We start from the raw sequence: 9,299 nt of genomic DNA on the forward strand, positions 1-9,299 counted from the left end.
TTGTGGATTATAAAAAAATGAGAGAGCATCAAAGGGTGTTGCAATAACATGAGACAGCACACCTGTGTAGATAACAGCATCCTTGAAATTCAACAACAGTAGCCCCTATGCAACATAGACTGCATGGCAATGCTGAAATATTGCTGCCAGGCATTACTGTAACTGAAGCCACTGGACTAAAAGGATGAGACTTCTCAGAGACATCATCAATCTTAGTAAGGTTTTAAAGAAAAATATATATATGATTGAGAAACTGAAAAGAGAAGAAAAGGTTTAGAAAATCACTGCAGATATGTGCTAGAATTTTTAGGATTTCTAAACTGTAAAATGGATGGAGCAGAATCTAAATACAATGAATGTGTAGGTAATCCAGAGATATTCATTTTTATAGGAATCTCTGAGTTATGTGAAGACTGAGATCCAAGAGAAGTGATAACAAAACAGGATGAAAACACTTACTGGGATACAGATAGGGCAGCTTTGAGAAGTCTGAGCACAGAGTCTAGGCAGAGTAGAGAGAAACGTATAAGAAGAGGAGTGAAACTCTGAAAAAGACAGGACATCTCATCTCTCTATTTTATTTCAAGGAAGTAGCTTCCACAAATGGCCTTGAGGAACCACAGCATCATCACCGAGTTTATTCTCACTGGGCTGTCAGACGACCCCCACATCCAGGCTCTGCTCTTTGTCCTCTTCCTGGTGATTTACCTCCTGACCGTGATGGGGAACCTGACGATGCTGCTGGTGATCAGGGCTGACTCCCACCTCCACACGCCCATGTACTTCTTCTTGAGCAATCTATCATTCCTAGACCTCTGCTTCTCTTCTGTCACTGTGCCCAAGCTCCTGAAGGACCTGCTGTCTGAGAAGAAAACGATCTCTGTCGAGGGCTGCCTGACTCAGGTCTTCTTTGTGTTTATAACTGCAGGGACTGAAGCTTTTCTTCTCTCAATGATGGCCTATGACCGCTATGCTGCCATCTGCCACCCACTGCTCTATGGCCAATTGATGAGCACCCAGCTCTGTGTAAAGCTTATACTGGCCTCATGGGGCCTGGCCTCTCTCAATTCAGTCATCATTGTGCTTTTGGCTGTTAACCTGGACTTCTGTGAGGCACAAACCATCCACCATTATACCTGTGAGCTGCCCTCCCTCTTCCCTCTGTCTTGCTCTGATGTCTCTATCAATATTGACATCCTGATCTGCTCCATCTTACTACATGGTCTTGGAACCTTCCTCCCAGTCTTCTTCTCCTATGCTCGCATTGTCTCCACCATCCTGAGCATCAGCTCCACCACAGGCAGAAGCAAGGCCTTCTCCACCTGCTCCTCCCACCTCATCGCAGTGATCCTGTTCTTTGGGTCTGGTTTGATTCGTTATCTCATGCCCACTTCCGGTTCCTCCCTAGATTTGCTCTCATCCTTGCAGTACAGTGCAGTCACACCCATGCTGAACCCCCTCATCTACAGTCTAAAGAACATGGAGGTGAAGGCAGCTGTGAAAAGGACATTGGGGAAATACCTGCAATATTTTAAGTAGTGAACAGGAACATAGAATAAAAGGAAATGAGTTTGTGTTGCCAAGTGCTTGAACTTAAGGTAGAATTCTAGACCACTAACTGTAAGGGAGGACTTCCCTGGTGGCTCAGATGGTAAAGCGTCTGCCTGCAATGTGGGAGACCGGGGTTCAATCCCTGGGTCGGGAAGATCCCCTGGAGAAGGAAATGGCAACCCACTCCAGTACTCTTGCCTGGAAAATTCCATGGACAGAGGAGCCTTGTAGGCTACAGTCCATGGGGGTCGCAAAGAGTCGGACACGACTGAGCAACTTCACTCACTCAACTGTAAGGGAGCCCTATACCACCCTCTTCTCTCCCTGGCTATACTGAGAATGAAAAATACAAGAAATTTTATCTCATTTTTATCTGTTTTTCTTTCTACCCTCTGGTCTGCTTTTCCTTCTACCCTCTCACACAACCACCATCACTTTCTTTCTAGAATTCAGTTAGATGTTGTATCTCCTGAATTTATCATTTATGTATTTTATCTTCACACTGTTTTTTGTCTTACTGATCAACTTTATTAAGGATTTTATTAAATTTATTGTCCTCTATGGTATTTAACTATTTTTATTTTCTCTTTATAATTTTGGGCATCTTAAATATATACTTATGAATTCAAACTGTAAGAACAAAGCATGTTGACAGCTCCCATGAAAGATTACAGATGTATTTTACTTTAACAGTCTCCATCTTCTCTCTGCCACTTTAATTCACTCCCTTCCTGCTTTTTTTCCCTACTTTCTTGGATTATTGTTTCTGTGTATCATTCATGAATTATTGCTTTACATTATGTGACTTTTTTTTTGAGGGAGGGGCTTCTCCAATGGCTTAGTGGTAAAGAATCCACCTGCAATGCAGGAGACATGAGTTCAGTCCCTGGGTTAGGAAGATCCCCTGAAGAAGGAAATGACAACCCAATCCAGGATTCTTGCCTTGGAAATCCCATGAACAGAGGAGCCTGGTGGACTACAGTCCATGGGGATGCAGAAGAGTTGGACATGACCAAGTGACTAAGCATGAGATGTGACTTTTTAATCAATTATATTATGGAGTTTAGTCATAATTTCTATAGTTCTTTGGTCTCATTCTAATTTTAAAATTATTTAGTACTGACAACTATTCCTTTTACAGAACATTTATCCAGTTTTACTTCCCTTTTCATTAGAGCACAATGGTTAGGTGCATTGCCTTAAGATCCCAGGTGCCTATATTCATACCCTTGCTCTGCCCATATAAGCTTTATGACTCCAGTAAATTACTTAACTTTTCTGTGTTAATTTCCTATAAATAATATAGAAATAATATCTACATTATAAAGACACTGTGAGTATTAAATGAAATGAACATATAGAGCATTCGAGCACTAATACCCAACATTTGAGTGTTACCCATCATTATTTATAAGTTCTTTATTTCATTCTGCTTTTATTTTGTTGTAATGTGCACTCATCTAGATTTTCTTAAAGAAATGGACATTATTAAATCTAAAGACTGCATGTCTGTGAATCTCTTTATTTTGGAAGGTAGCTATGCTTACCACTATACCACCAACACTGCACAATCTCTTTATTTTGACCCTACATATAAATTAAAACTCCTAATTTTAGAATTTGAGAGTTCTCATCATTTTACTTCTGTATAGATGGTACATTATTATCTGGTAAGTGTAAGGACAGCAGGAGATTTTTGTCACAAACAAAAGACAGAAAACAAAGTAACACAAAGACAGCATAAAAATTATTTTTAAAAAGTTTATACATCTGTGTCTCTTTTGCTGTCTCCCTTATAGGGTTATCATTACCATCTTTCTAAATTCCATATATATGCATTAGTATACTGTATTGGTGTTTTTCTTTCTGGCTTACTTCACTCTGTACAATAGGGTCCAGTTTCATCTACCTCATTAGAACTGTTTAAAAATTACAACATACAAAAATCCTTAATAAACTTCTAGCAAACAGAATCCAACAACACATTAAAAAGATCATACATCATGACCAAGTGGGCTTTATCCCAGGGATGCAAGGATTCTTCAACATCTGCAAATCAATCAATGTAATACGCCACATTAACAAATTGAAAAATAAAAGCCATATGATTCTCTCAATAGATGCAGAGAAAGCCTTTGACAAAATTCAACATCCATTTATGATAAAAACTCTCCAGAAAGCAGGAATAGAAAGAACATACCTCAACATAATAAGAGCTATATATGACAAACCCACAGCAAACATTATCCTCAATGGTGAAAAACTGAAAGCATTTCCCCTAGAGTCAGGAACAAGACAAGGGTGCCCACTCTCACCATTACTATTCAACATAGTTTTGGAAGTTTTGGCCACAGCAATCAGAGCAGAAAAAGAAATAAAAGCAATCCAAATTGGAAAAGAAGAAGTAAAACTCTCACTCTTTGCAGATGACATGATCCTCTACATAGAAAACCCTAAAGACTCCACTAGAAAATTACTAGAGCTAATCAACGAAGTCACAGGATGTAAAATCAACACACAGAAATCCTTTGCATTTCTATACACTAATAATTAGAAAATAGAAAGAGAAATTAAGGAAACAATTCCATTCACCATTGAAACGAAAAGAATAAAATACTTAGGAATATATCTACCTAAAGAAACTAAAGACCTATATAGAGAAAACTATAAAACACTGGTGAAAGAAATCAAAGAGGACACTAATAGATGGAGAAATATACCGTGTTCATGGATCGGAAGAATCAATATAGTGAAAATGAGTATACTACCCAAACAATCTATAGATTCAATGCAAGCCCTATCAAGTTACCAATGGTATTTTTCACAGAGCTAGAACAAATAATTTCAAATTTTGTATGGAAATACAAAAAACCTCGAATAGCCAAAGCAATCTTGAGAAAGAAGAATGGAACTGGAGGAATCAACCTGCCTGACTTCAGGCTCTACTACAAAGCCACAGTCATCAAGACAGTATGTTACTGGCACAAAGACAGAAATATAGATCAATGGAACAAAATAGAAAGCCCAGAGATAAATGAAGCAACTGATAAAGAATTAATCTCAAAAATATACAAGCAACTCCTGCAGCTCAATGCCAGATAAATAAACGACCCAATCAAAAAATGGGCCAAAGAACTAAACAGACATTTCTCCAAAGAAGACATACAGATGGCTAACAAACACATGAAAAGATGCTCAACATCACTCATTATCAGAGAAATGCAAATCAAAACCACTATGAGGTACCATCACACGACAGCCAGAATGGCTGTGATCCAAAAGTCTACAAGCAATAAATGCTGGAGAGGGTGTGGAGAAAAGGGAACCCTCTTACACTGTTGGTGGGAATGCAAACTAGTACAGCCACTATGGAGAACAGTGTGGAGATTCCTTTAAATACTGGAAACAGAACTGCCATATGACCCAGCAATCCCACTGCTGGGCATACGCACCGAGGAAACCAGAATTGAAAGAGACACGTGTACCCCAATGTTCATCGCAGCACTGTTTATAATAGGCAGGATATGGAAGCAACCTAGATGTCCATCAGCAGATGAATGGATAAGAAAGCTGTGGTACATATACACAATGGAGTATTACTCAGCCATTAAAAAGAATACATTTGAATCAGTTCTAATGAGGTGGATGAAACTGGAGCCCATTATACAGAGTGAAGTAAGCCAGAAAGAAAAACACCAATACAGCATACTAACTCATATAAATGGAATTCAGAAAGATAGTAACAATAACTCTGTATACAAGACAGCAAAAGAGACACTGATGTATAGAAGAGTCTTTTGGACTCTGTGGGAGAGGAAGAGGGTGGGATGATTTGGGAGAATGGCATTGAAACATGTATAATATCATACACGAAACAAATCACCAGTGGTGGTTTGATGCATGATACAGGATGCTTGGGGCTGGTCCACTGGAATGACCCAGAGGGATGGGATGGAGAGGGTGGAGGGAGGGGGGGTTCAGGATGAAGAACACATGTACACCCGTGGCAGATTCATGGTAATGTATGGCAAAACCAATACAATATTGTGAAGTAATTAGCCTCCATTAAAATAAATAAATTTATATTATAAATAAATAAAAATTACATGATCATAGAAAATTTCAAGATGCATATAAGAATAACAGAAATGTAAACTCATCAAATAAAAGGAAAAGACTCTGATGAAAGAAACTGAAGAAGACACAAATAAATGAAATGATAGACTGTTAGGAAGAATTAATACTGAAAATACCTAGACTACCTAAAGTTGTCTACAGGTTCAATGGAATCTCTAGCAACATCTCAATGGCATTTTTCACTAAACAGATCATTTAAAATCTGTATGGAACCACAAAAGATCTCAAATAGCCAAAGCAATCCTGAAAAAGAAACATAAAGCTGCAGATAGCTTTATGGCCCAGGATGTGATCTATCCTGGAGAAGGTTCCATGTGCGCTTGAGAAAAAGGTGAAATTCATTGTTTTGGGATGAAATGTCCTATAGATATCAATTAGGTCTAACTGGTCTATTGTATCGTTTAAAGTTTGTGTTTCCTTGTTAATTTTCTGTTTAGTTGATCTATCCATAGGTGTGAGTGGGGTATTAAAGTCTCCCACTATTATTGTGTTATTGTTAATTTCTCCTTTCATACTTGTTAGCATTTGTCTTACATACTGCGGTGCTCCTGTGTTGGGTGCATATATATTTATAATTGTTATATCTTCTTCTTGGATTGATCCTTTGATCATTATGTAGTGACCATCTTTGTCTCTTTTCACAGCCTTTGTTTTAAAGTCTATTTTATCTGATATGAGTATTGCTACTCCTGCTTTCTTTTGGTCCCTATTTGCATGGAATCCAAGCACCTTTTCTGACCATAATGCAGTAAGATTAGATCTCAATTACAGGAGAAAAACTATTAAAAATTCCAACATATGGAGGCTGAACAACACGCTGCTGAATAACCAACAAATCACAGAAGAAATCAAAAAAGAAATCAAAATTTGCATAGAAACGAATGAAAATGAAAACACAACAACCCAAAACCTGTGGGACACAGTAAAAGCAGTCCTAAGGGGAAAGTTCATAGCAATACAGGCACACCTCAAGAAACAAGAAAAAAGTCAAATAAATAACCTAACTCTACACCTAAAGCAACTAGAAAAGGAAGAAATGAAGAACCCCAGGGTTAGTAGAAGGAAAGAAATCTTAAAAATTAGAGCAGAAATAAATGCAAAAGAAACAAAAGAGACCATAGCAAAAATCAACAAAGCCAAAAGCTGGTTCTTTGAAAGGATAAATAAAATTGACAAACCATTAGCCAGACTCATCAAGAAACAAAGGCAGAAAAATCAAATCAATAAAATTAGAAACGAAAATGGAGAGATCACAACAGACAACACAGAAATACAAAGGATCATAAGAGACTATTATCAACAATTATATGCCAATAAAATGGACAACGAGGAAGAAATGGACAAATTCTTAGAAAAGTACAACTTTCCAAAACTCGACCAGGAAGAAATAGAAAACCTTAACAGACCCATCACAAGCATGGAAATTGAAACTGTAATCAAAAATCTTCCAGCAAACAAAAGCCCAGCTCCAGACGGCTTCACAGCTGAATTCTACCAAAAATTTAGAGAAGAGCTAACACCTATCCTGCTCAAACTCTTCCAGAAAATTGCAGAGGAAGGTAAACTTCCAAACTCATTCTATGAGGCCACCATCACCCTAATACCAAAACCTGACAAAGATCCCACAAAAAGAAAACTACAGACCAATATCACTGATGAACATTGATGCAAAAATCCTAAACAAAATTCTAGCAATCAGAATCCAACAACACATTAAAAGATCATACACCATGACCAAGTGGGCTTTATCCCAGGGATGCAAGGATTCTTCAATATCCATAAATCAATCAATGTAATACACCACATTAACAAATTGAAAAATAAAAACCATATGATTATCTCAATAGATGCAGAGAAAGCCTTTGACAAAATTCAACATACATTTATGATAAAAACTCTCCAGACAGCAGGAATAGAAGGAACATACCTCAACATAATAAAAGCTATATATGACAAACCCACAGCGAACATTATCCTCAATGGTAAAAAATTGAAAGCATTTCCTCTAAAGTCAGGAACAAGACAAGGGTGCCCACTTTCACCATTACTATTCAACATAGTTTTGGAAGTTTTGGCCACAGCAATCAGAGCAGAAAAAGAAATAAAAGCAATCCAAATTGGAAAAGAAGAAGTAAAACTCTCACTCTTTGCAGATGACATGATCCTCTACATAGAAAACCCTAAAGACTCCACCAGAAAATTACTAGAACTAATCAATGATTATAGTAAAGTTGCAGGATATAAAATCAACACACAGAAATCCCTTGCATTCCTATACACTAATAATGAGAAAACAGAAAGAGAAATTAAGGAAACAATTCCATTCACCATTGCAACGAAAAAGAATAAAATACTTAGGAATATATCTACCTAAAGAAACTAAAGACCTATATATAGAAAACTATAAAACACTGGTGAAAGAAATCAAAGAGGACACTAATAGATGGAGAAATATACCATGTTCATGGATTGGAAGAATCAATATAGTGAAAATGAGTATACTACCCAAAGCAATTTATAGATTCAATGCAATCCCTATCAAGTTACCAACAGTATTCTTCACAGAGCTAGAACAAATAATTTCACAATTTGTATGGAAATACAAAAAACCTCGAATAGCCAAAGCGATCTTGAGAAAGAAAAATGGAACTGGAGGAATCAACCTACCTGACTTCAGGCTCTACTACAAAGCCACAGTTATCAAGACAGTATGGTACTGGCACAAAGACAGAAATATAGATCAATGGAACAAAATAGAAAGCCCAGAGATAAATCCACGCACATATGGACACCTTATCTTTGACAAAGGAGGCAAGAATATACAATGGATTAAAGACAATCTCTTTAACAAGTGGTGCTGGGAAATCTGGTCAACCACTTGTAAAAGAATGAAACTAGAACACTTTCTAACACCATATACAAAAATAAACTCAAAATGGATTAAAGATCTCAACGTAAGACCAGAAACTATAAAACTCCTAGAGGAGAACATAGGCAAAACACTCTCTGACATATATCACAGCAGGATCTTCTATGACCCACCTCCCAGAATATTGGAAAGAAAAGCAAAAATAAACAAATGGGACCTAATTAAACTTAAAAGCTTCTGCACATCAAAGGAAACTATTAGCAAGGTGAAAAGACAGCCTTCAGAATGGGAGAAAATAATAGCAAATGAAGCAACTGACAAACAACTAATCTCAAAAATATACAAGCAACTCCTACAGCTCAACTCCAGAAAAATAAATGACCCAATCAAAAAATGGGCCAAAGATCTAAATAGACATTTCTCCAAAGAAGACATACAGATGGCTAACAAACACATGAAAAGATGCTCAACATCACTCATTATCAGAGAAATGCAAATCAAAACCACTATGAGGTACCATTTCACACCAGTCAGAATGGCTGCAATCCAAAAGTCTACAAATAATAAATGCTGGAGAGGGTGTGGAGAAAAGGGAACCCTCTTACACTGTTGGTGGGAATGCAAACTAGTACAGCCACTATGGAGAACAGTGTGGAGATTCCTTAAAAAACTGGAAATAGAACTGCCTTATGATCCAGCAATCCCACTGCTGGGCATACACACTGAGGAAACCAGAAGGGAA

At 37.4% G+C, this 9,299-nt stretch overlaps 1 protein-coding gene across 1 annotated transcript; it reads left to right on the plus strand.

The window, feature by feature from the left end:
- The first annotated feature begins 603 nt into the window (after nt 1-603).
- On the plus strand, nt 604-1,539 carry LOC102286455 (olfactory receptor 8S1). The gene has a single exon (XM_005910557.2). The coding sequence runs from the start codon at nt 604-606 to the stop codon at nt 1,537-1,539; it is 936 nt and encodes a 311-aa protein (XP_005910619.2).
- Nucleotides 1,540-9,299: the final 7,760 nt, after the last annotated feature.

The sequence above is a fragment of the Bos mutus genome, chromosome 5 (assembly GCF_027580195.1).
Source record: "Bos mutus isolate GX-2022 chromosome 5, NWIPB_WYAK_1.1, whole genome shotgun sequence".
Classification (NCBI taxonomy): Eukaryota; Metazoa; Chordata; class Mammalia; order Artiodactyla; family Bovidae; genus Bos; species Bos mutus.

What these genes read in the sequence shown, in the direction of transcription:
- LOC102286455 (XM_005910557.2), top strand. Translation starts at nt 604, where the DNA reads ATGGCCTTGAGGAACCACAGCATCATCACCGAGTTTATTCTCACTGGG.